Genomic DNA, 26802 nt, shown 5'->3' on the forward strand with positions numbered 1-26802 from the left:
AATATTTGTCCACAAAGTTATATGCCTTGCCTTACAGGCATACTGGACCATCTTTATCACGATGGGTGTTGTTGCAACTTACTTCTGTACCTCCTTGTTTGCCTACTTCAATAATGGAATATGTATTAGAATGGTGGTGCCTCTTATGGATCTTGAAACTGCATCATTTTCAGTAGTGAATTGTATTCAATATTTCTGCATACGTAGTTGAAATTTTGCAAAGTATGCATTGTATGTTTTTCCAGAGTGAAATGATAAAGTTGTGGCTTAAAACTATATATAGGCGGCCCTCGGTTAGCGGCAGGGGTTCCGTTCCTGACCACCGACGCTGAGCGATTTTAAAGCCTACGGCCACCGCACACCTTCTTTCGAAACTCTAGACCAGTCAAAGGCGCCGTAATCCCACAACGACGCAATAAGTAAAATTATATTTATGCAGTATAGTACTATAGAATTTACTGTACAGTACATGTGGGTGTCTAGAGTATGTAAAGATATAATAAAGTTTATACAGTGTACAGGTAGCTGTAGTGTTCAGGTTACGATCATTAGTCTTACGATAGTTCGATTTTATGAGAGATCAAATTACAATGGCCTAACTTTATCGATCTTCTAGTTACATAAGTTCAATAACAGCAAAAGAGAATGATGAAAGTATGGTTTTAACGTTATACTCGTTGCGTGAACGTGTACAGCCATGAACATCCAAACGAGAAACTACTTTTTTTTTTTTTTTTTTTTTTTTTTTTTTTTTTTTTTTTTTTTTTTTTTTTTTAAGTACAACTGAACTGGATAACATCGGTTTGGCTTGTATTTCAATCATCGTACTACAGTACAACATTACCGTATTTGTTATAAATGGCGTTATGCATAGAATAGAACAGAGATATCTTAATGTAATAACTTTATTCGCTATAGATCAGCGATCAATATAGATTAAAGATCAATCGGGAAATATACTGTTAAATTTAAACCTAGTTATAACTGAAGCTGAGAAAACTGTTCAAGCTGCTAATGACTATTATCGTACATCGGCAACAAGGATAAAACTGCAGTAAACGTCTGCCATCAAACACAACTTTAGATAAAATTGGGATAAAATCATTTTAATCAAAACTACTGTGCTCTAAAGAACACATTTTACTGTTGGTTTAATGCCGATATAAGATAAATAACGTAAAGTTCGTATTACGATGATATAAAGGATTATTGCGAACGGTATCACGTAATTTTTTACGCAATAAACATGCCGCCAACGTAATCCGTTAATGAAAAAAAAAAGTAGTTCACATTCACGAGACATATTCAATAAATATTTCCACCTAAAAACACGCTGTATAAGAAAAATAACTTTGTCTCATATAAGTCAAGTATATAGATATTCGCTTATGCTAACTAGAAGCAAGAGCATTCGCTCAGAATTGCGTTATGGTGAAACAAACTCGTATTCATCAGCTGATTTCAAACCACAACATTGGCCGCTCCGCGGAATACTGGCTTAAATTTGCCGTAGTATTTTAAAATACAATAATATGAGAATACATACAATATTCTTGGATACAGTGAAATAATGTATAACTTTTTAAAGGATTTATGGAAAAGATGCATAATTAATAAAATAACACAATGCATTTTTCGGAACTGGCGGACAAGAAAGAACATGAAAAAACATCCCCTGACAACGTGGAGTGTAGTTACATAGGCTGCCTTAAGGGGGCCGGCTGGAACCGCTATATATGGTGGTATAGGGCGAAAAATGCAAAGTCATGAAAAAATTCATGGAGCTTCATATGGCAATCGAGAATACGTATACAAAATATTTTGTCAAAATTCCCCTTACTTTCGTAGTTACAGGGAAATTAGTTAACATAACCCAATAAGCCTAAAACACTGATCCGTACAAGAAAATGGAATATTTCTTCTATTATCGTAAATTTGTATAATTATTGTCAAAGAAATTGGGAGAAATGGCATCTGTAGACATTCCCCGAGTCGAGAAGGAGACTTCAGGCTCAGTTACCAAGTCCAGTCATGAATTAGTGCGATCACAGACATCAAGTAGTCTACACGTTCCGTTTCACCTCTTGACATTCGCGTGCCTTTACGTATGTTTATGTATGTTTCGGCAAGAATTTCATCATGCCAATGAGGAAAAGACAAGGAAAACATCTCGCTAACATACAGACGAAGAAAAATCGCTCTAGTATTATTACAGAATATCATAATATTCTCGTAGTTAGTGATGAGAGAGGGTAGGGTTGCTTAGTAACGCCCCCTTCTTGCCTGACAGTACACGTCACACTGTCCCCAAGGCTACGATCTTTGAGCAAAGAGATCTTCATTTATGATAAATAACAAAGTTTTGGTTTTTTAATACCCAAAATGGAATATGAAATTCGTAATAATCATGATTTATTAAATTGTCTTTGTAAAAGAAGAGTACACCTTCGAGTTTCACCTCTAACATTTTCTTGCATTTACGTTTGTTTATCTTTGTTTCGGGCAAGAATTTCTTCATGCCAAAGAGGAAAATACAAGGAAAACATCTCGCTAACATACAGAAGAAGAAAATTCGCTGTAATAAGCCGAGTTAGTGAAGGGGAGAGAGAGAATTGCCCCAGGCTGCGATATATGAGCAAAGGAATCATCATTTATGATTAAATTATGATAAATAAAATAGTTTTGGTTTATTAATACACAAAAAAGAAATATACATTCATAATAATCATTATTTATTAACATTGTCTTCATAGAAATATGAAGGAAAACTTTGAATGCCCGTATCTCAAAACTATACTTATTGACCTTCAAAATCTATCTTCTCACTTAGTTTTAAAGCTATAACATTGGAATTTCGTATATAACTCAGAAGGACATTATAGAACAATCAAATAGAGCCCTTTTTTTCAATTTTTCTTTCGTCTTTTTTTTTTATAAATTTTTTTCTCCTGATTTATAGGGTTTATTTTTTTACCATATTGAAAAATTCATATCTAGCAAAAAAATGACTTTTAGAAAAAAACTCTCCATTCGATTGGAGGTCTACATCAGGTCTATATATGGTAGTAATCCCAGGTCTTCATATTAAATATCAAGAGAGCAGATAGAATTTGAAAAATGGTTATTTTCGGGATAAATCGCCCTGGCGTCACAAAACCGAAGGTCAGAGGCGAAAATCATATGCGGTTTGGAGATGTCCCAAGTCACCTTATTAAGTGGTATGAATATCAAAGTCCTGTCCTTAAAAAATGGCTGGCCGGAACCCCTTTATATGGTAGTATAGGGCGAAAAATGCAAAGTCATGAAAAAATTCATGGAGCTTCATATGGCAATCGAGAATACGTATACGAAATATTTTGTCAAAATTCCCCTTACTTTCGTAGTTACAGGGAAATTAGTTAACATAACCCAATAAGCCTAAAACACTGATCCGTACAAGAAAATGGAATATTTCTTCTATTATCGTAAATTTTTATAATTATTGTCAAAGAAATTGGGAGAAATGGCATCTGTAGACATTCCCCGAGACGAGAAGGAGACTTCAGGCTCAGTTACCAAGTCCAGTCATGAATTAGTGCGATCACAGACATCAAGTAGTCTACACGTTCCGTTTCACCTCTTGACATTCGCGTGCCTTTATGTATGTTTATGTATGTTTCGGCAAGAATTTCATCATGCCAATGAGGAAAAGACAAGGAAAACATCTCGCTAACATACAGACGAAGAAAAATCGCTCTAGTATTATTACAGAATATCATAATATACTGGTAGTTAGTGAAGAGAGAGGGAAGGGTTGCTTAGTAACGCCCCCTTCTTGCCTGACAGTACACGTCACACTGTCCCCAAGGCTACGATCTTTGAGCAAAGAGATCTTCATTTATGATAAATAACAAAGTTTTGGTTTTTTAATACCCAAAATGGAATATGAAATTCGTAATAATCATGATTTATTAAATTGTCTTTGTAAAAGAAGAGTACACCTTCGAGTTTCACCTCTAACATTTTCTTGCATTTACGTTTGTTTATCTTTGTTTCGGGCAAGAATTTCTTCATGCCAAAGAGGAAAATACAAGGAAAACATCTCGCTAACATACAGAAGAAGAAAATCGCAGTAATGAGCCGATTTAGTGAAGGGGAGAGAGAGAATTGCGTAGGAAGGAGTGCCCCATCTTGCCTCAAGCAGTGCCCCAGGCTGCGATATATGAGCAAAGGGGTCATCATTTATGATTAAATTATGATAAATAAAATAGTTTTGGTTTAGGTTTATTAATACACAAAAAAGAAAATATCATTCATAATAATCATTATTTATTAACATTGTCTTTACAGAAATATGAAGGAAAACTTTGAACGCCCGTATCTCAAAACTATACTTATTGACCTTCAAAATCTATCTTCTCACTTAGTTTTAAAGCTATAACATTGGAATTTGGTATATAACTCAGAAAGACATTATAGAACAATCAAATAGAGCCCTTTTTTCCAATTTTTGTTTCGTCTTTTTTTTTTATAAATTTTTTTCTCCTGATTTATAGGGTTTATTTTTTTACCATATTGAAAAATTCATATCTAGCAAAAAAATGACTTTTAGAAAAAAAACTCTCCATTCGATTGGAGGTCTACATCAGGTCTATATATGGTAGTAATCCCAGGTCTTCATATTAAATATCAAGGGAGGAGATAGAATTTGAAAAAGGTGGTTATTTTCGGGATAAATTGGCCTGGCGTCACAAAACCGAAGGTCAGAGGCGAAAATCATATGCGGTTTGGAGATGTCCCAAGTCACCTTATTAAGTGGTATGAATATCAAAGTCCTGTCCTTAAAAAATGGCATTAGCCGGCCGGCCCCCTTAATTTGTATCTTATTTCTGTATAAAAATGAAAATACCTTTACGTAATATATTTTCATACACATTTTAAACATAAAAGCATAAACATTTAAAAAGTCTATACATCGATCGCTAAATTTGGACTCTTTTAAACATATTTTCGGAAGAGCGGCAGATGGCGGCATACAAGAACGAACTTGAAAAAACATCGTAGTCGATAACTTGAAGGGCAGTTTCAAAAGCTGCCTTTTTATCATATTTCTGCACAGAAATAAAAATACCCTATTCGTAATACATTTTCATGCACATTTAAACATAAAAGCATAAACATTTATAAAATCGACACATCGATCGCTAATTTGCACTTTTTTTAAAATCGATATTTTCGGAAGAGCTGCAGGCGGCGGCTCACAAGAAAGAACATGAAAAAACATCGTATTTGATAATGTGAAGGGCAGTTTCAAAAGCTGCCTTCGTATCATATTTCTGTACAGAAATAAAAATTCCTTTCACGTAATACATTTTCTTACACATTTTAAACAAAAGCATGAACATTTATAAATCGACACATCCATAGCTAAATTTGCACTTATGTAACTCGACATTTTCGGCATAGAACAGCGTCAGAGGCATATATTTTACCCTAATACCTACGTAATAACTCTCCATAAAATTTGTTAATATAATTTGCATAACCTTTATGGTCTGAACGGCATTTCTACAAATGTATGAACTCGTTAGACAACGGTGCTAGCGGCGCTGTTAACTGAAAATTGTGCTGTAAAGATACCTTTAAAATGCCTTATTTTTTTAATGAATATTTTTGACGACCGCCGTAAAACCGATTCGCCGTTGAGTGATTGCGCCGTTAACCGGGGGCCGCCTGTACATGTATAGGCAGTCCCTGGTATTGGTGATCCGGTTTTACAGTACTTGCTTAGCGACGACAATAACTGGATTTTTGGTTATCATCATACCGTCGAGAACGGAACCCCAACCGATAACCAGGGACTGCGTGTACTGTACGTATTAGTATTTATAAGTCTGTTTAACTCTGAAAATACAGAAAAATGATTAGAAGAATTGAATATACATATCGTTCTTGTCTTTGTCATCTATGCACAAAGTTTTATGTGGTCCTACTGTGAACCCAGCTGCTTCTACTGGTACTCTGTCATGGTCTGTGGACATTGCATTCAGCTTAAAGAGTAAGAGGACATTACATTCAGCTTAAATGGTAAGAGTGAGTCTCCATGTGAAAGGCAAAGGTTTATACTCTTGCAAATTTTACAAAGATAACATTAATTTTTCCTAGATAAAAAAACCAAGTCTTGTTATAATCCAGCCTCTAACCAGTCCCAGATTTATCCTTGTTACTGAAGAAAAAAAAGTGATGCTGCATACTGAGTGAGAGGGAGGTTCCTTGCTGAAGGTATCCACGTAAAAACTTGAGGGTTGTTTGTATAGGAAAAATGGAAATTGCCTTGAAAATCAGTAGTTCTTCATTGAAGTTGAATAATATTAAAAGTGTATCGTTTCCTGTTTCAGAATTTGGCAGAGACTGAAGTGAGTGCCTTTGAGTTAACATCTCTTCAGGAAACACTCAATGAGATAAGAAATTCACTAGATGAGTCAAACAAAGTGGCATTCCAGAATAACATTGAAGTGCATTTGACTCATATTATGTCAGCTGTATCTCAAATGGGTACTTTACAAGCCTTCAACAATCACAACAGCAATTCTTTATAGAGCAAGTCAAGGGTCATACTTGTGTAACTGAGGTTGTCATTGAGTTTCAATCATCTCTGAACATATGTAAATGTCATACGTTTTTTGTACTCTTGTTATGTAGATAAGAATTTTTGTTATGTAGATATGAACGTATTCGTCACTGTGCATCCCAGGGTCATTTAGCATTTGGTAAAGAAATCTATGAAACCAATATTACATCATTTAACTTACATTAATTTTAGATAGACATGCAGTAGACTCAGTGTATTCTGGGGATGTCTTTACAGGATGTAAACCAAGGATCAGTGCAGTCAATCAGGTACACATGACATATCCATAAGAGTGTGTGTATTTCAGAAACTGACTGTGTGAAATCCAGTTGTTCAGGCAACTTGTTGAAAGTGGTCAATTATGGGAATTGGGGAAAGTTAAATGATCAGTGTCTGGTAGGACAGAAAAGGAAGGATGTCCACTTAATCAATTCATCATAAAAATTATGTGCTAATTTACAGACACTTGGTTTGTGTTATTTATGTGGTTTTATAAAATTATTTATTGTTCGTCTGTGTAGATGCATTCCTGGAATTTTGAATCCACTGTATGTTTATTTTACATTTATTTTACAAGATTGAGAGGTAATTGTTTACATTTCAAGATATTTAGTTTTTTATTTCACTTTTTTTGCATACATTTTTGGTCCAAGGTGCGTTCAAAATATTTCCTTTATGCCAAAGACATTTCTTGAATGACTGGATGAAAATTATGAACTGACTACTGTATAAGGGCATTCGAGTAAGTCTATAGACCTCAGAGCTTTGATATAATGAGTTTTTCCAAAACTGCTGTACAGTATTTTTGTCATCTTTCAAGGGAACAGCAGCTTCCAGAAATATGTACAATACAGTTTCTTCTACTGAACTAAGTTAGTTCTCTGTTGAAATTATTTGAACATAGTCTTTCATTATTTAACAGAGGTAGGGTTGTGCTACACAAAGTTTTAATCACACTATTTGTATATATGATTGGGAGAGAAATCACGTGAAAACCAAGGGGCAGTTTCTTGATATCATAGTTCTACACATAAAAGAATTTATGGCTCTGATTTTGTCACAAGTCTCAGTAATAGCAGTTTTCAATCTTTCACATAGATGTTGCTGAGCTGAGTCATTTCATTGTAACCTCTGGGATATTGGTAGACACTCATTTTCTTTTTAAATCCTTCAGCCAAAGTGTTTGAAGATGAGAATTATTCTTGCTGGAGAACAACAGGTAAACAGTTGTATTGACCCTGAATTGAAGTAGTAATGATATATCATGATGACCTTACCATTCAGTAAGCAAATATATACGTATATACTATATGTTAATCAGCTTCTGTACCTTTTCTTGTACATAGTCCTGTAATAGAAAATATTCACTTTGTTGGTAGGATGTGAATATTTTGTGTTACTATTGAAGAATGCAGAATTATTTTTGTACCTGAAAGTTAAACATGAAGTTCAGTATGGTAGTTAGTCTTTTGTGTGTGGAGCTGTGATGCCTTGGTTGAATTTGTATTATTTGCAAGGATGCATCCATATTTACCTGAAGCTTTTATTTGTAATTTCTAGATTATCAGTGATTGGCCTGTGCTCCACTGCTTTTTGTCATTACCTTGTCAGCTGTTTGTGTTTGGTATCTTTCCACCTATTAGAGCAGCACGAAGCGCCGCAGTGGCGTGGTTGGTATGGTCTTTGCCTGCCACTTCAGTGGCTGTGAGTTTGATTATCGGGCATTCCATTGAGGGGTCAGAGATGTGTATTTCTGGTGTTGGAAGTTTACTGTCGACGTGGTTTGGAAGTCACGTAAAGCTGTTGGTCCCATTGCTGAATAACCACTGGTTCCATGCAATGTAAAAACACCATACAAACAAACAAACAAACCTATCAGAGCATCTTATGTACCTTACTTAAATGACCACATTTCATTAAGGAGAAAATCCTTCAAGACCACTACTTCATTTCTAGGATCTGGGTTGAATCAAAGTATTTGTTATATGGTGGTAAGTTGAGTGGTCAAAAGTTGTTTCCAGCTGCCGCAAGAAGATTACTATCCTATTAAGACCTCAGGTTTGTTAGCTATGAAAAGTTCATATGGATTTAAAATTTGTCGTGTTGAACTATAGTGATTAGATACCAAAAGAGAATGGATGACTAGGTTAATGGAGAAAGCAGTGGAGGTCACGTGCTGTGTAAGGCACACTGTAGTTCTTAACCCCCTGTGATGGGTGACTGGTCAAGGTTAAAGAAGAATTTAATGGATTTTGTGGTTGGAAATGTACTATTCACATGTGCTGAGTGGACTTGACAATTTGGAATATTTTTGCGGATGTTCAGATATTTTTTATGATTAAAGGATCTGGAAAAGTTTAGTTACTGCCACACAGCTGAAGTAACTGGTTTGTTATTTCTGGAACATGAGTAATGATTTTGACAAATGCAGAGAAGAATAATAATATGGAAACTTAGATAGGTGTTTTAATGTTGTATTTATCTTCTCTCGATTTTAATAGGAAGTCCGAGAGGGAATTGAGGCAGATAGTGCACAAACTCAGTTTACTATGTAGAGAACTCATGTCTAATTCCCAAAGAGGAAAATCTGACATAAGAGGGTGGCAAAAGCAGCCTTGATTGTATATTTGATTATACTCTACTAAAAATCAACAAAAATATGACTGTTGACCATCGAGATCCATGTTGGCCATATCACAGTTGTATAGTCTTAAGAGTTTTAGAAGCAGTTAACATCTCAAGTGGATGCATCAGTTTTATTTGTTACTCATTTTCTTTTTTTCTCTTATTATAATTGACATTTTAAATTATTAAAGGTGAAATGATTTTAATATATGAAGCCCCTGGCTTAGGTAAACCTAAGTATAAAAATTTCTAGTCTATAGTTTTAAAAGATTTCCGGTGAATAAATATTCTAAGTAGCTGGAATTAATGTACTACTACTATTTTACATTTTATAGTTTATTAAATTAACTATTATAGTATATTATCATTGTCAGTTGAAATGTTTCTCATATATGGACTTTATAGTTTGCTGCTCTTGTCACTTTATTCTGAAATTTGTTGTTGCTTGAAAGTTGGCAAATTTCATCAAAGCAAAGGGGACATTTATTTAGCAGTTGCTGGTGGTAGTTACAGAAATGCTGATTTGGCCAGTGAGACAATCTCAACAGATGCAGTGTTGTCAATTGATACAATTAATAGTCACATTTTTGGTAATACATGTCAAGATTCAACATGACACTTACATCATTCATAACTTTGTAAACTTAGTGATGTCTCAATTTGATTTAATGTGAAATCACATTGGTAGTCAAGTGTGGAGACTATATGATATAACAAAGATGTCCATTGGGTTGAGCTCAACATCAGGTCTCTTTTTAACTCCTTTTAACATTTTACCAAACTTATGCCCAATTGGGGCTAGGGCACTACTGACGCTAGGCCAGCTTAATCCAGACCAGCCTAATTGACTGCAGAGCTGTGATCTACGGATGATTGTATTTCCTATCACTAGGTCTTGGTCATTGATAACACCCCCCCCTTGATGTATGACACATTAGGTTCATTACCTGAAGGCATGTATTGGATATGATATTCTGCTTTTAAATTTAGACAAGTACCAGCAGCAGCATGCTAAATAAGTATTGGTTGATTTTTGTTTGGTTGTCAGGTTTTTTTATCATAACCAGAAATTATTTGTAAGTGAATGGTTCTTTTCTCATGCTTCTAATATGTTCCGAAGAATTGAGTCCTCTTGAAAGTTGTGTTTTTTATATAATTTTCTTTCTAATTTTATTCATGCAAACCTGTATGGCTAATATTTGAACAGATCATAAAGAGTAAATTTGTAAAATCAAACTGCTTCATTAACATTTCATACTTGAATATAGTAGTTCAACTTTTGAGATTAATAATAAAGCCTCGAGTTGGAGTAGAGAATGGAAATAATCTTTTTCTTGAGATTGCTAGCTTAACTTTTTCTATTTATGTTGTAAAGTTTGAGTTATATTCAAAAAGTGGCTCTGTGGGGTTTGATGTATATAGGATCCTCTAAATGTAGTGCAGAGTAGTATGTTGCTATATGTAAATATGTAAAGATATTTTAAATTTGGACTTTTAATATCCCATTTCCTTGCAGTGCTCAGTCCAGTAATGGATTTTTAGCTAGGCTTTGTTTCTTAGTACTGTACACTAGTTGTTATGATTGTCCCATGGAATGATACCCTGATCAAGCAACTGTTTTTTATGTAATAGGATCTACATTAGCATCATACATTGATGACTTCTTGGTATAAGTGATATACCTCTCAGGTGTTTGTGTGTGTGGGGAAGTTCATGTATACACACACACACAAAATGTTTCAGAAACATGGAAATAATAGCTTGCTTCTGAATCATGAGGAACGATAATAAATGTTGAGATTACAATGGCACTGTATGGATAAATAAAACATTATATGGAAAGGAATATGTTTATAACAATATACTGTACAAATAAAGACTAAATGTCTTTTAAATTTGTGGAGATAAATCATTAAATGATTTTCAAGAGTTACAATAAGTGAAAAAATAGACAGTGCCTTCAGTCTTATGTTTACAAATAGTACTGTATATTTAAAAACAGACACAAGTATTCCAAAAGATAATTCTATGGCCACAAGTTTAAATTTTAAATAAAACAGAAGTGATGCCCTGACAGAGAATGTTATATAATATTTTTTGTTAAAAACATTACTTATGTTCTGCATGAGAAAATACTGCAAGAAAAAATGCTAGCAAATAAGACACTATAAAATTTCAAATTATAACTTCTCTCCTAAGTACACAAACAAGAACCTTTTATGTAGGTGTATCCCCCAGTGCAAGCTGGAATGAGCCTCATATTTAAGCTTGTTAAGCAGGTGGTTAGTTTAAGGTAGGTGGGTGAGCTAGGAAAACCACCACTCACCAGCCAGGAGTAAGCACTTTCCTTTCAGTATCTGGAACTATTTGGGCTGGTTGAACTGAGACTATCAGACAACTTTTAAGGTAGGATGCCCCTGCTATGTGAAACATTCTTGGCTTGTCTGCTACCATACAAAAAGAGAGAGCCAGTTGCTTAACCTTCGGCATTATGCCATCCTAGTACCTTAAGCCGTCCACACTAGTGGAGCACTGCCAGACAGGCAAACACTGTTCCCATACCCCATTCCACTATAATAACCCTTGCAAATCAGCCCAAAATGTAAAAGAATTGAACATTCACATGAATACCTGATGGGACTGCTGCCAATCTGAAGCAGAGCTCTGAACTGGTAACCTCTGCACTATAGTGGAGGTACTTCATGGATGACTAATAGCCAAGTAATTGGAAGTGTGTCCTTCAGATCCACTGAAATCCAACAAAGACTGAGTATAGTTTACCTTTTGAAGTGATTCTGAGCATTAACTCATATGTACAAGAAATTAATGATTGGTCTCCAGCCTCCAAGAAAGCCAACTGAGCGAGAACTTTGGAAGATCTTGATGTTAGGCCAGAAACTGGATCAGTAACCAAGATGGGACTGCATCCCTCCTTTAAAGGTAGTCACGGTCCTGAAGAGCAAAATTTACTTGGGGCTTTGCCACACTGCCCAATGGCATGACAAGTATCACCCTGCCTGTGACAACTGGAGAGGGGAACTGCCTACCTTGGTATTCCCCTTTCTTTTTTCTCTTGCCTTGCCCTTTCTAGAAGATTGGGTTCCTTGCTTTAGAAGACTTTTATGTGCAATCATACGAGGAACAAGATGTCAATAATCAACCCCAGCCAAAGAAGTGCTGGAGCCTGGCACGTGAGTCGGTGGTACCTCACTACCACACCTTCATTCAATTAACCACCTTGTTATGAAGTCTCAACAATCAATTCAAGCTCGTGCTGAGGGATACTACTACATACTTAAAAGGGTATTCCCAGGGGAACAATATTGTATTTAATAAAATAGTGCCATAGTAGTAGTAAAATACTGAAATAAATGTGATAGTACAATGGAAATGAGGTTATAAGTCAAAATTTAACTATGAAAAAATATAATAAACTCTCCTGCTTTACATTTTCTATTCACATTATGAAAAAGCAGCATTATATTATACTTTCACTACAGACTATTTCCAGTATAGCTGGCACAAACTCATATACTGTACTGAAAATACCAATTCAGCAGTCAAAAACTCAGTATCTTCTTGAACAAAACAAGATTATCAAAGACATACCTGAAAGCTTTAAATTTAGCAAACAGGACACCATTAATTACAAGAATAAAAATGAGGTAGCAACAAGATACAATCTGTAGTTGTATCTTGATTTCCTATTACCTGTGGAAAGTACTTGATGTACAATATAATTTTATATAAAAATACTAGGTATTCAAGTTAGAAGGATTCAACTTGACTGTTCTAATAATGGAAAATAAAAACATCTGAGGAGAGCACCTGAACTTTGAATTTAACTGAAAGCTTATCAGAATTTATTTCAAGTACCATATTCCTACTTCACTGTAATCTTCAAATTCTTACAATTAAATCACTTCTATATTCATTACAGTGCAAAAATTATGAATATGTGACAGAGATGCTTTCATCAGGTTAAGGCAAATCCAAATTAATATTGTTAATTTTCAAAAATACACTTTAAATGGCTTAAGGGGAAAGCTGTAGTGATCATACTTCTACTGTATACTGAAAGTAATAAAACTCACTGGTTCAATCTCTCCAAGATGACAATTTTATACTTCGAGAAGAACAGACCATGTGTACATGTACAACTCAGAAGTTATTCATAATTTCATTCTTATACAAAGAAAACTCAGAAGTGAGAAATGAAAGCAAAATGATCATGCACTGAATCAGCATAGATCGAAAAAAAAAAAGTTCTCGCAAAAGAAAATTGGCAATGTGTCCCACCTATTGCTAGGTTACACAGTAGTAAAAGTCAAACTGGAAAAACTTAAAATTCGTGGAGATACAGTATCTAAAATAACCACCTTTGTGGAAGTCACAAAGCATGAAACAGTGTTGTACTAAAGTCCACTTTAACTGTGCTGGTATTTCACAACACTTCCAACATAACACTGTGATGACTGTCTAAATATAGTTTTTTGCGTAAATAATACTTGGATGATCTCCCACTTGACTATAATGGTTACATCAAAGTTGAAGCATACTTCAAATATGCTCACACATAAGATGATAACCTTACGTATAATGTACTACTGTATACGTAATGTAATAATAAAAGGTGTGATATCCTAAGACTCCATCCAAGGTCATATTAAAGTAGGCACTACAGATGAGATGCTGATTTTGGATTCATTATACAGTACTATATCACTGAAGACTAAAAAAAATTAAAGACGTGCATTTTTGCAGTTTATGTCAACTGCCTCCTTCATTAGAAATACTTCAGGTTGCACAACTGCACAACACTGGACAACTTATACATGACACCAATAATTTGGCATTCATATATAAATATGCAGGATATCTAGAATCAATTTAATATAAATCAATTTGAAAACTGCAAATCCTGTAACTATAATTAATTTGCAGTAGTACTTCTTAAAAACTTGATCCATTGTCTTCTTTATTTCCAATGATCCAATGAGCTTATTCTGAAGAGTGATTTATACTAATTCACCACAGTTTGAGATCACAACTTTTGCAGTGGGTTTACCTGACCTTGTACCGCATTTCTGAAAAAGACAAAAGTCATGTAAACATCTCATTTCTTATTATTAGTAAATGACTTGACAAGCCATTGACTTCAAACTCCAAACTCTCACTGGGTTTAGTATCCCAATTTCTGATACATACCACATAAAATTTACTGAGTACATTATTTAACAGTGTATATAGATCACTTTAACAACATGACCTACCTGCAATACTGGAAAGTACAGTAAACAAAATTCTTACCTCAATCTTTTTCACAACATCTAAGCCAGACATAACCTGCCCGAAGACAACGTGCTTATTGTCTAACCATTCTGTTCTTTCAGTAGTCAGGAAAAACTGGGAACCATTACTGTTTGGGCCAGAATTTGCCATGGAAAGTATCCCAGGACCTGTCAAGATGCACAGTTTTATTGATTCATTAACCTTAACAACATCTGAGCATGTTTTTCATCACATACCTAATAAAAACTAAGAGGTCAACTTGAAATGAAGGACACAAGTATCCTTTGCAATGATTAGTACAGTATTGTTATCCATTTTTTAAACATACCACCACAGTTGATATCATACCAGTGTGCTTCAAAAGAAAATTCTCATCTTCAAATTTAGGACCATATACGGATCGGCCACCTGTCCCATTGTGTTCCGTGAAGTCTCCTCCTTGACACATGAACCCTGGGATGATACGGTGAAATGTGGACCCTTGGTATCCATATCCTTTTTCATGTGTACATAAACATCGGAAATTCTGAAACAAGTCAAAGGATGTAACAGATGATGGTGAACACATAAAGAGTATATGCATATAAAAACAGCTAGTGCAATAAAAAGCACTACCTTTCTTAACCTATAAATGCCAATGCATGGGTTAAAGACTCTCCATGCTAACCTGCACCAGGGCCAATGATTTTAAGGGAAAATCAGACAATTAATGATTTTGATGGTTCTACTAACAAGGTCTGTTCCCATGTTTCATTCTAGCATTAGATCTACAAAGAGGATTTCTAATTTTTGTCTGTTACTTTTGTCCACATTCTCCATCCTTTACCACAAAGCTATTCTAGTGAATTTCTAAAAATAATTAATACCCCCATACAACAAAACCATAAAGACTTTCAACTTAATCCCAACAAAGTCAGTGCATGACAAAAATGGCAAAAGAAGTGAAAACAACCTATCTTCTTCCATTATGCTGATACCCACAAAGGGTCAAAATGGCACGATATTCTGCATTTAAGTTCTCATGCTATGAACAGGCATTTGACTCTTTAAGAGCATATTCTGACCATAACCACAAGCCTTACTGGTTACCATTATTACTAGTTATTAACCCAGTATTAGTGGGGGATGCATACCACACTCCCCACCAAATAGCTAAATCTGCGAATACTTGGCACCCCTCTAAAATCGCTTATAACTACCTACATATATTGATAGTTTAAACACCACAGAAAAACCCAAAAACACTTGTACATGAGTATCTTAATAGTTATTCACAAAAAATGCATTTAGTCTTGAAAATGATGTGAAAATACAGTAATAATGAATATTTCTCTATGAAAAATATCACAAATAGGTGAATTTTCCGCTAATAATATGAACATATATTCCACAGAAAAATCTGAAAATAGGTGAAGCTGCAAATAGGTGGGGTCCACTGTGCTAAATTTGCCGGTCCACTGTGCTAAATTTGCCAAGTGCTTCAAGCAAAACAACCACAAAACACTCACATAAAATGACTCAAGTGCCTTGCATACATCCAAAAAATATCAATTTACTCACCTCAGCAGTTTTAGGAACAACATCTGCCCTGAGCTGCATGACGATACGTCCAACCAAGTTGTTGTTCACTTTAACGTCAAAGTAAACTTGTGGGTTAGTCTTCTTTTTCTTTGTCTTTGGCTCATCATCCTAAATAAAAACAATTTAATTTTAGTTCTTTGCATATCACAGTAGTATTATTATAATATATAGTGTAGACAGTCCACAGAGTACGGAGGTCGGTTCCATTCCCGGGAGCACTATCTATTCCCATCATAATTATGATGGGAATAAATAGTGCTTACATTTAACGATGCCATAAGTTGGAATGCCGTAAACCAAGCAGCCATAACCCAGGGGCTCCCTATATTCTATAGTCTATCAATAACTCAATTGCTAGTTAATGGCAGTGTTTAGAGCATCACGTAGTTTATTTATTTCCATGAATGCTTTGAGAAGTAAGCTACCAAAACCTACTGATGTTGAAAAAATTCAATGAAGTGTAAGTGAGTGGAAAAAAAGAAAAAACAATTCAGTGCAAGATATTTCTAAAGCTATGGGCATGCATAAAGCAAATTACATCAATCAAATTAAAACTGAAAATTAAATTACAGCAGTCTCCTCAGCAGATCTAGATCTTTTCACTCCTTCTGATGGCCCTTCCTGACTCTCTTCACCTTCTTTAGCCTCTTCTTCACCTTCCTTTTCCTTCTCTAATGTTGCACCAGAATATTTATTTAGCCACTCATCATCCGCCCAAACAGCACGTGAAGAACCTTCCTTCGCCTTTTGAGGCTTTGCAAGGTTGACTCTGATCGTACGACCGTACAACTCACTTTCATTCTGAAAAAATATATACGGAAGTTAAAATCTGTGAACCAACATACGTGTATTTCAAAGGCTTATAATAACCGACAGAAAATCTTTTCTTGACTGACGCTTTAAATGGAATTGTTGAGGGAAGACCCTGAATGACAATTTGGTTATTACTGACAGATAACTAGCTGTAAAAGGGAAATTCCAAATGTAGGTCGATCCTCTTTTCAATCAATTATTTGAGTTTTCACAAGAGTCGTAATAAAAACACTCCCTTAACTACAGTGAGAAAAAGCAGCAAAAAATACCATATTATCAATTGCTGCTGCAGCATCTTCAGGAAGCTCAAATTCAACAAACGCAAACCCGCGATGCTTTTCCGTTTCATAGTCAAGTGGAATCTGGATGTCAACTACCTCTCCAAATGGGGCAAAGGCAGATCTGAGCACATCTTCCGTAACCTCATCGGCTAAACCACCTGTAAAAATCAGAAAACTTACATAGGTCACTTATTCCTTTTGCAAATAAAATGACATGATTTACATCCTTCTTTCCACAACCGCAGAAAGTATGAAATTCAAGATCTAATATAAAGTATTATACAACAGCAGAAAGTAACAAAATCTATCTTGTCTTAAATATTTTAAAAATAATAATAATAATAAACACTGAGATTTTCTGTAATAGTATTTGAAAAGGAGCTTGATACTAGTACATCCAACATAAGCAAAAATATACAGATACTAGTACATCCAACATAAGCAAAAATATACAGAGATGATATTTTATGTTAATGACAAGGTATCCCATAAACATGAAAATTTTCATTATTAAAAGGAAGTATAAATGTATATGATACTTTTTTATGGTGCAGAAAGTATTTGTAAATGTTTATGATGCTTTGTTTAAATAGAGTAATAATGTCTGAGAAGTAAAGCAATTTCTGTACTCGGCTAATTTTAGCACATCATTCTGACAATTTTGATTTTTATTTTAAAATAAACACACAGTATAATTCCTCAGCTTAAAAATGAGACCAAAATCAGCCATACAAAAAAAAAAAAAAAATAGAAATTTTTGCGGCAAGCACTTAAAGAGAAACTATCCCTAAACTAACTAGCAGGGAGCCAGAGCAAAGTGTGTTTTACCAAAGATGGGTTTTGAACCTTCCAAAATATTTCAAATGGTTATTATGACTTACGAGTACTACGTATCTCCTTTCTGTTGAAAACAACAAAACTGATAACAACACCAGTTACGAAGCTACTGAGAGACCCCTTTAATTTTGTAGACATCAATCACAAGGCAGCATTCATACATTGGAAATACCTTTGTTTTCAGTTGGGCAGCTGCATACATATAATAAATATTGCACTTATTAAAAAAATAGTAATTGTTTCACAGAGTGAGAGATCCTAAGCCCTCCTCCAAAGTGGTTAAGGACATCTACAATAAAGAACCAACAGAAATAAAGCAAACAGGTAGTTAACTATGTAGAAAATACTGTACAATAATATATATCGGCCTATGGTGAACACCCTCCAAAGTTTTAACCACAATGTCTTATGACAGGTTCTAAAAGTCTTTGTATCTTTTCTTATTTATGAAAAGTTGGACATCATATCCCTGGACTAGTTAATGCAGGAAAAGAAACAAACAAAGAAAGGATTCCTTTCTGGTTAAACCACACATGGTTGGCAACACTCGCCTGCATTCCACAAGGAAGATTTATGAAATACTTAGCACAAGAGAAAATACAGTGTCTGCAGACAGTACTGTTGAGGCATTATCTAAATAATGAAGTGATTCGGGTAAAAAAGCTTTTCAATATCCCACAGAATATGTAAAAACTGGTTATATGCAGCACCAGAAATATCTTAAGTCACCTCACCTCAAATCCAAAATATACGGGTATTTTTCTTTAACGATACTGTTTCTGTCTACAAAAATTACAGGTGTAACAGTTACGTACACTTCATCTTGCAAGTGGCTACCAAACAGCATAACTTAGAAGAAGCATCCAGCAGCTAAAAAAATACTTGCAACAAGTTTAACACATTTTAAAAAGACATTCTAAACAGCATAAAACACATACTGCATACACATTTAAAAAGCAAAAAACATAGTCAAGAGCTTTTCAGAACAAAGCAAAGCCAGTAACTATATTTGTTTTCTGAGCTCCACAACAAGAGAAGATCTAAGAACAGCCTGCTGTAAGCACCAGATGGCATGGGTTCAAGAATTCCCAATTTGTAGAAACCGATGAAAATACCCAGCAACTACTCATTAAGTAAGGCGAATTCCCAGGTAAAATACATTATACACGAACAGTTCTTTCACAGGCCTTTACCTTACTTATAAAATTAGTTTTGTCAGTCTAAAATTTGATAGCATAAGAGTCCTTTTTATTCAGTCAACTTAAAAAGTTCCACTAATAAGCACAAACAGCTCCTGTGGGAAGGTGTTGCCTACAGTATGCCTTGTGAGGTATTCTGTAGACAGCACTAAGATTCTTTGTGATGGCCTTGACCTCTTCTAGATATCTGTTCTCTTTGGTCTCTTCCACCTACCTGTCTGACTTCTTCAACTTAGCCTCACTCTAATTTTCATCTCACATTTCAGAACATATCCTTAAGGCCATTCCTAGGTAACACATTGTCACTACGCATTCTGTTGCTTGTATGTCCATGTGAAAGGTCTGAGAGTACACAGCTAGAGTAAGGCAACAAATTAAAGTACAAAACTACTTCCCCAAAGCACTAATGCTATAGCAGAACTACCAATTTAAAATCAAGGAGCTACAAGTTGTTCTGAGCCCATTCTTAGAAATCTTTACGAAGCCATTACTATTGGCTTCTTAAAAACAGCTACAGTAGACTGCCATATAAGCACAAATAATACAGTATGTATTGGTAACCTCCAGTTATGTACAAATTGGCTAATACATTTTGGACAAGATATCTGATTTAACTATTTCCCTCACATCAATGAACTTGCAGTATGGTAGGTATCAAATAATCTTTGATGCCTCCTAAATCTGTGCCAATATTTGGGTCTAGTTGCCACTGGGAAAATGTGGATTTGGATTTATCCAAGAGAATCTTATATTCAAGATGGATCTCCACTGCACCACATGAGGTTTACTGATGGCACTAACCCCCTACAGGATCAGCCAAAACAATCTGTTCAGCCACTGTTGGTGGCAAGACTAGATATTCTTTTCATAGGATGAGGCACCTAGGTATTTATCAAATTTAGCTGTCCGTAAGGCAGTCCACATGTAAAATAAAATGCTTTTATATCAATCTTTTGGAATTGAAGGCAGTATTCGTAGTCCATCAAGCCTTCCCCCACCATATTTCCAGTAAGGCTGTAGGGGTGACATTGGACAAATCCACCAGGATGGCACAACAATGAAGACACAAAATTCTCATGTATTTGATATCTGGCAATGGATATCTTTTTGGAGTAGAACAGAAGGGTCACCTGGCTCCAGGAGAGCACAGGCAGTCAGTGACACAGTGGTTAATTCATAAGCAGGCTGTTATGGGAATAATGGGGCACTCCTTGGTGGATAAGTTCACAACTAATTTGCAAAGCAGACAACAAAATTATAGTTCAGTATAGCCATGCCATGTGGCATGGGGAATTGAAGCTTCCAAGATACCAAGGGCAGTACTGGAGGCGGCTTGTGCTAGTGTGTGGTCGCCAAGTCAGACTATCTTTTAGGAAAGACTCAGGGGAAACCTGTAAAAGTGGGGAAAATCCCAGTTGGTAGGTATCAGTATCATCATCCTGGGATAAATAATTGAGCCATACTCATGCCCTTCCCCTTTGTTAAAGAAAGTGCAAAGTGAACATAGCTCTAGGCCTGGTTTCATTTAGGAGTATGCAGGGGTCATGAAGTCCCCAAGTCAAATTGCCTCTGATACATCATACACCATATTTCATAGGCCTCATTTTTTGTGAATTACCACTTGCAGACATTAACCGAGTACTCTTCTGAATACTTACATTGTGATTTACATATATTTCAACAATTAGACCTATGGAAATAACAGCATTGACTTCATTTGGGCTTCTGCCCCAACTTGTAGAACTCTGTTTCCCACAGACATTCCTCATAATTATTAAATATAGTGGTCAGGTAAAAAAAATGGTTTGGAAAAGCAAAAATAGTAAAGATGCTAAACACAATACCGTATAAGCAATAAAAAAATGGATTTATATAGTCTTGCATATTCATATTTTTAAAAATAAACTAATTTATTCTAATTCAGTTTTAGGGTAATACTGTACTATGGTACTTTAATGCCTAGCCCAAACCAAATGTGTTATCAGAAAGGTTGAATGATGGTCATTTAGACATTTTTTGCATGGGGACTAGTACGTATAAGGGGCAAGTGTACATTACGCTGTGCATTTATAGCTAACGAAGTGAAGGCTTGTTATTTTCTGAATCCAGAGCTGTTGCTCTCAAGGCATCCCATTCTGAGTTAAATGAACATTAATAAGTGACATGTGCCTGTAGTTCACATGATAATCACAAGACTCATATACGAGCTTTTCAGTTAATAAATAATTACCCCCCTATGCTAAAGTACTCTGAACTTTTAAGACAAAGGCCATTTTCACAAGTTTCCACAGTTTGGCAATATCTTCCTTGTGTATAAGATGTGTAGACTGAGTTTGTACATGATGTATTTCATACAGAATACACTGAATTACTTTATCCATCTGTGAAAGTAAGGTCATCCCTAAATGTGAAAATAAATTTTGGTTAAAAATGCCAGTTACCAGGATACAGAATGGGGCATTGAGAAATGTGTCTTCCAATCTTAAGGTAAGCAACATATACTTAGTGTAACACTAACAAGCTTTAGGACATGTGGTGCACAAGGTTATGTCAAAATGTTCTGTATTTCACCTTCTGATTTATGGTGCTCTAGATCTGACTAGGATGGCTGATCATGAGGGGAGAAGCCCTTCACTCAGGTATGGACAAAGCATTCCGGGTTTAAGGTATTTCTCTTTATTTCACTCCACGACTTTTCAAGCCACTTTAAGTCAAGTTATGTGGGTGGGCCAGGAAGGTGAAGCCTCCAGCCAGGTAAAGCCCTAGCAACCTAGGTTAGGTTAGATCAGTTAAGATGCTTGAAACATTTTTATGTAAAAAAAATTACTTGTGAGTACTAGCCTATAGGCTAGGCGACCTGTGATTTAATTGAAATATGTATTTTTTCACAAAAACAAAAATTTTACTTTAATCCATTGTTGCATTTTGGGTTTGAAAATATAATTCTCTTACTATATTCATATGCAAGTTGACCTAACCAACCACACCTAACCTAACCTAACCTAGGGTGTCAGGTCCTTTCCCTACTGCATATTAGTCTGAAAGCACTCCATAAACAGCTTACGTTTCATCTGAATGAAAAGTATTAATTGGATACCATCCTTGTATTTCACTCGTTTTGTCTTTGCCCCACCCAAATTCCCCCTTACTGTAGAAAAGAGTTCAAAGGTAAATTACAGGTTAACTACAACTGACCCACAAAAACTGATGAAAATTTTTTATTGAGCATCCAAAATACTGTAGGAAACTGCAATTTATAATTAGGGTTAAAAACCGCATGGTACAGGGGTGGACCATGTACGATCAATGTGTACAACCCCAAAAAAAGTCATTATAACGCGTCCTGACATCGGAGATGGGCATCAGACGCGACTTATTGGTGAGAAACGTAGCTAAAGACCTCTACTCCGGTGTCAAGACGCGTTATAATGTACTTTTCTTGGGGTTGTACACATTGATCGTACATGGTCCACCCCTGTACCATGCGGTTTTTTACCCTAAATTACTCGGCATGCCAGTATTAGTACTTAGATTAACCAAGATAATACCCAAGCGAACATAGCCTGGGGTCAGGGCTACAGTAGCAGGCATTTCTGCAGTAGGTGGTCTAGGATACTTCTGCGGGAATGTGACTTAACCAGACTTGGGTATTTTTACCGAACCTAACCTTGGATTCCATTCCTTAACTTGGCCAGGGGGGCAGGGACGACGTTGCCCGTCCCCCCCAGGGTACGCCAGGACCCTTCTCTCTGAATTCTACCCTAATAAAATTTTTTCAACCTGATCAAGCGTTATGGTTCACTGCATTTATCAGCGGCAGCCCCCACACCATAATCCCAGTTCCCCTCTAGGAGTCCTCTGGGTTAGGTTAGGGTAGGTAGCCTACTTGACGAATACAGGAACCAGGAACCAGGCTAGGATAGATGGGAAGCCAAAGGCCAAGCGCTGGGACCTAAAAGGTTATTCAGCGCTGAAAAGGAAATGGACAGTAGGCTACCTTAGGTAGGTAGGCTAGCCTATACAAAGAAAGTCTGAAAGGTGCAGGTAGCCTACCTAACAGGAGGCAAACCTTAAAGCAGTTGTGAACCGATTATTAGAGAAGGTGGAAAGCCAGATGGAAGAGAACGAAGAGACGTGACAAAAAACCTTAGGCAGTGCCTACAGTGCACTGACAGCGCTACCCGTCATAGCGTTCGAAGCACCTAACGTTAAAACCCTTTGCTCTGGTGTATTTAACATGGTTAATGTTATTTCAACATGGATAAAGCGCCTACATACAACATATTAGCCTCGGTGATAACATACCCACATAGAGAATACGCTTATTGCTGTTTGACATCTCGGACGGGAGCGGTTCCGGGACTCACACTTGACCTGTCACAAGAAGGTCACCACGAGACAAATCCTGGCGACAGACTGAGCCGGTATTTTTGTAAACAAACCTTTTAAGACGATGAAACGAGATCTGCGCTCTCATTGGACGAGGATTCCGCGATTCTCATTGGCTCCAGCGATGCCCAACGTTTTGTTTACGTTAGTTTCCGAGAAAATCATGAGGAAGCGATGGAATTCATGGCTATCATCCTTTTTTTGAAGATCTAACGAAATACTTAATTAAAGCTATGAAGGAATTCATAAAATTATATTCAACTCAAGCAAGGGCAGAATAGAACGGGCATGGGAGCCGTTTTATACGAAAATCCCGTCGACTAATGCTACTACTACTATTACTACTTCAGCGCGAACAAAATTTTGGGTTGATGGATCCAGTGGGAAAAATGGCAATCCCGGCTTCGGTCCTATGCGACATTGCAATTAACACCTAAAATGCTTATTTATAAGGACAATACTGTTTAATGTGCATCTATATATTCACATTTGGCACTGAATAATAACAATGTATCCAGATGTAAGAGAATTTTTTTGACACTGTAGGCCTGAATATCGTAACCGCGGAGAAAAACTCGAACAAGCATACAAAAGGTAAACTGGGCCGAATACAAGAGCCGTTTCTAAGGTAATTTACTACTCTTACTACTACTTACAAAATGTGCGATTGGCGGGTTGTTTGGATTTCAGGGGGAAAAAATCAGGTATGATACCTGATACTGAAAAAAAATGCTGACCAGTATGCCTAGACATATAGGCACATTAGAATTAAAAGATAGGAAAAAGTAAATGAGAAGACACAAAATATTTGTGCTGTGAAGAAATAACTGAAAACTTAGAACCGTAGAACATTTGGTGTGAAACATGCGTATCAAGAAAGTAAAGAGGAATTGATGGCTAAAATCCTTCGTTTGCTGATCTGTTGAAAGAAATTGAAGATTTGTGGTATTACAGAGACAATATTCTTAAACAAGCACGAATGAAGGAGAAATAGAACGAATAAGGGAGCCATTTCATTGGATGATTGCTTTTACTAGTACTACTAATACTATTGCTCCTGAAACTGCCCGTAAAAAGCTAAAGCTAAAACGAAGACAATATATATGCATATAATATGGCCGCATCATAGGGGCGGCAATGACGTCACGAACACGAAGCAAAGCTCTTCTGGACGTCTCTTCTCCCGCCTTAGAATCAAAGTATTCAACAGCACAGGCAGAGTTGCCACGAATAGGGGAAGTCTGCTGTTCGTAGGGGAACCTACCTTTGTGTAGGGGGGTGTAGGGGAATTTCACTTGTTTCCCTTATAAATATGTATTTTCTTTAGTATTGTAAATAAAAACAAAATTGAATATTATTAGCATCGATGAAAAATATTAAGCAGCACAGCATAACAATGACAGCATTGAAAACTCAGTATGTGCAAATTCTAAGGGAAATATATAGTGTTCCAGATTCAGACTTGACTTGGAATCTGATTGGCTTCAGTCTAGCCAGTTCCTTATAAAGACTGTGAGAGAAAAATTTACTATTAATTAACAGACGTTGTTTTGGGATTTTTGTAGTTATTCCTAAGTCAGCAGAGGCCACCGCTCCCAAATATCTAGGAAGGTGGGAAGCAGGACAAGATGGCTCTCTGCGAAGTCGGCCTATGTGATAAGGATTGGTGGTAGGAAAATCAGGACTCAATGGGCTTCTCACGTGCGCTTTTCTCCAGGAGTGACTGCAAATCAGCTAATAACTACGTTTGTTGAACGAAAGGATTACTGTAGGATTAAAGAAAAATTGAATGTTGCTGCAATGGTAGCTAGAGAAACTTTCTCTGAATTGTCTTGCAAGGTGATGTAACTTTGACAAATAGAGGATGCTGCATTAGCCTGCTCTAGCTGGATCTCCTTGTCCTTCAGTGATTAGAGTATTTTTAAAAAGCTACATATCGAGGTTTTTTTGTAACAGAATAATCTGGCATTTATTTATGTTTACCATAAATGCATTGGCATTTGTCTTAGAAATATATTTTCATAGGTTACTTGAATAGAGTCCATCTTTCCTTTCTCGTTGATTCAAGGCAACACTGTTGTTACATCCATGAATTTGACAATAAAAGAATAAAAATGTTCTTCAATATTACATGTTTATCATTTTTGCTTGTAAAATCTAAGTTTTCATCTTCTAATTGGACAAAGTTCTGTGACTATAGTGCTGCATCACTATTTTTTTCATTGGGTACAAGGCACCCGGAAAATAATAACTTTTACTCTAAATTAATTAAATTTTTATGCATATTTTCTTTAACCGAATTCATTCTTCTATATCTAAAATTTGTAGTGTTTATTTTCAATAAGAATTGAAACTAAAATGTTATACTTCACTTTCGATTATCATATCACATTTGGTGCGTAGGAGATAGTAACAGGAAAATCACCCTTGATGTAGGGGGAAAGCGATGATTAATCTTAGTGGCGTTGCACAAATTTGCAATACTCCACTGATCTGTGGATACTATGCCCACCTGTTCAGCTTATGGCTGTACGAATAGGGATTGTAGTGGTGGTACGTAATTTCACAGGTGAGTTGAGAACTGTTGTATAACCAGATACACGATAAAAATCTGCAATTCTGTTAGTGTGGATGTGATTGGTTTAGTAGCGAGTGCATGGCGGTAATTCCTTACAGTACTATTCTGTGCCTTATCGTGTTCGCCCTTCATAATTAATAGTGTTTCATTTTTATGACGAAAATGCCTTACTACACACAGGTTGTTTTCTCCGTTTATTTCTGCCAGGTTCCCCTGAGATAAAGCGTTGCGGAGGAAGTGGATCCTGGCCACACACAGGCCGAATTTCGATCTTTTTGCGTCGGCAGTGCTTTGCTTGGAACATTTTCTGAGGATGATTTTCAAAGGATCAAACCGAACTACTATGTCAGTTCGGGTCGATCCAAGTTGAAGAGAGGCGCCGTACCGACTGTCTTTCAAGGTCTTCCGTTTCATTTGCAAAAGGTCCTACTACTACTACTACTACTACGAAGACTAGGAAAGCAACTGGCATAGTATAAACTGTATTTCTTTGGATGCCTGATGTAATTATTTGACATAAATGTCGTTGATAATAGATCTACATTAATGTTTTTCGTCTAGTATGCAAAAATAAGGGGTAAATTCCCGCAGCTTGGA

At 36.0% G+C, this 26802-nt stretch overlaps 2 protein-coding genes across 4 annotated transcripts in view; one reads left to right on the plus strand and one right to left on the minus strand.

Moving 5' to 3' along the window:
* The window catches only part of LOC135205732 (protein lin-9 homolog), a 48749-nt gene extending 38029 nt beyond the window's left edge, over nt 1-10720 (plus strand). For 2 of the 3 annotated variants that reach the window (XM_064236820.1, XM_064236822.1), the window contains exon 13: nt 6378-10720. In XM_064236820.1, the coding sequence (XP_064092890.1) occupies nt 6378-6578 (201 nt within the window). In that variant the 3' untranslated portion in view covers nt 6579-10720. Of the gene's footprint in view, nt 1-5956; nt 6082-6377 lie in introns of those variants that run through there. The other variant, XM_064236821.1, reaches the window with a different exon arrangement.
* A 336-nt stretch (nt 10721-11056) lies between these two features.
* LOC135205734 (peptidyl-prolyl cis-trans isomerase E-like) lies at nt 11057-23674 on the minus strand. Its single transcript, XM_064236827.1, has 7 exons — nt 23544-23674; nt 17191-17360; nt 16679-16909; nt 16088-16216; nt 14876-15053; nt 14546-14694; nt 11057-14322 (listed from the first exon to the last, which is right to left on the minus strand). The coding sequence occupies exons 1-7, from the start codon at nt 23575-23577 to the stop codon at nt 14254-14256; spliced, it is 960 nt and encodes a 319-aa protein (XP_064092897.1). The 5' UTR covers nt 23578-23674; the 3' UTR covers nt 11057-14253.
* Nucleotides 23675-26802: the final 3128 nt, after the last annotated feature.

The sequence above is a fragment of the Macrobrachium nipponense genome, chromosome 24 (genome assembly GCF_015104395.2).
Source record: "Macrobrachium nipponense isolate FS-2020 chromosome 24, ASM1510439v2, whole genome shotgun sequence".
Classification (NCBI taxonomy): Eukaryota; Metazoa; Arthropoda; class Malacostraca; order Decapoda; family Palaemonidae; genus Macrobrachium; species Macrobrachium nipponense.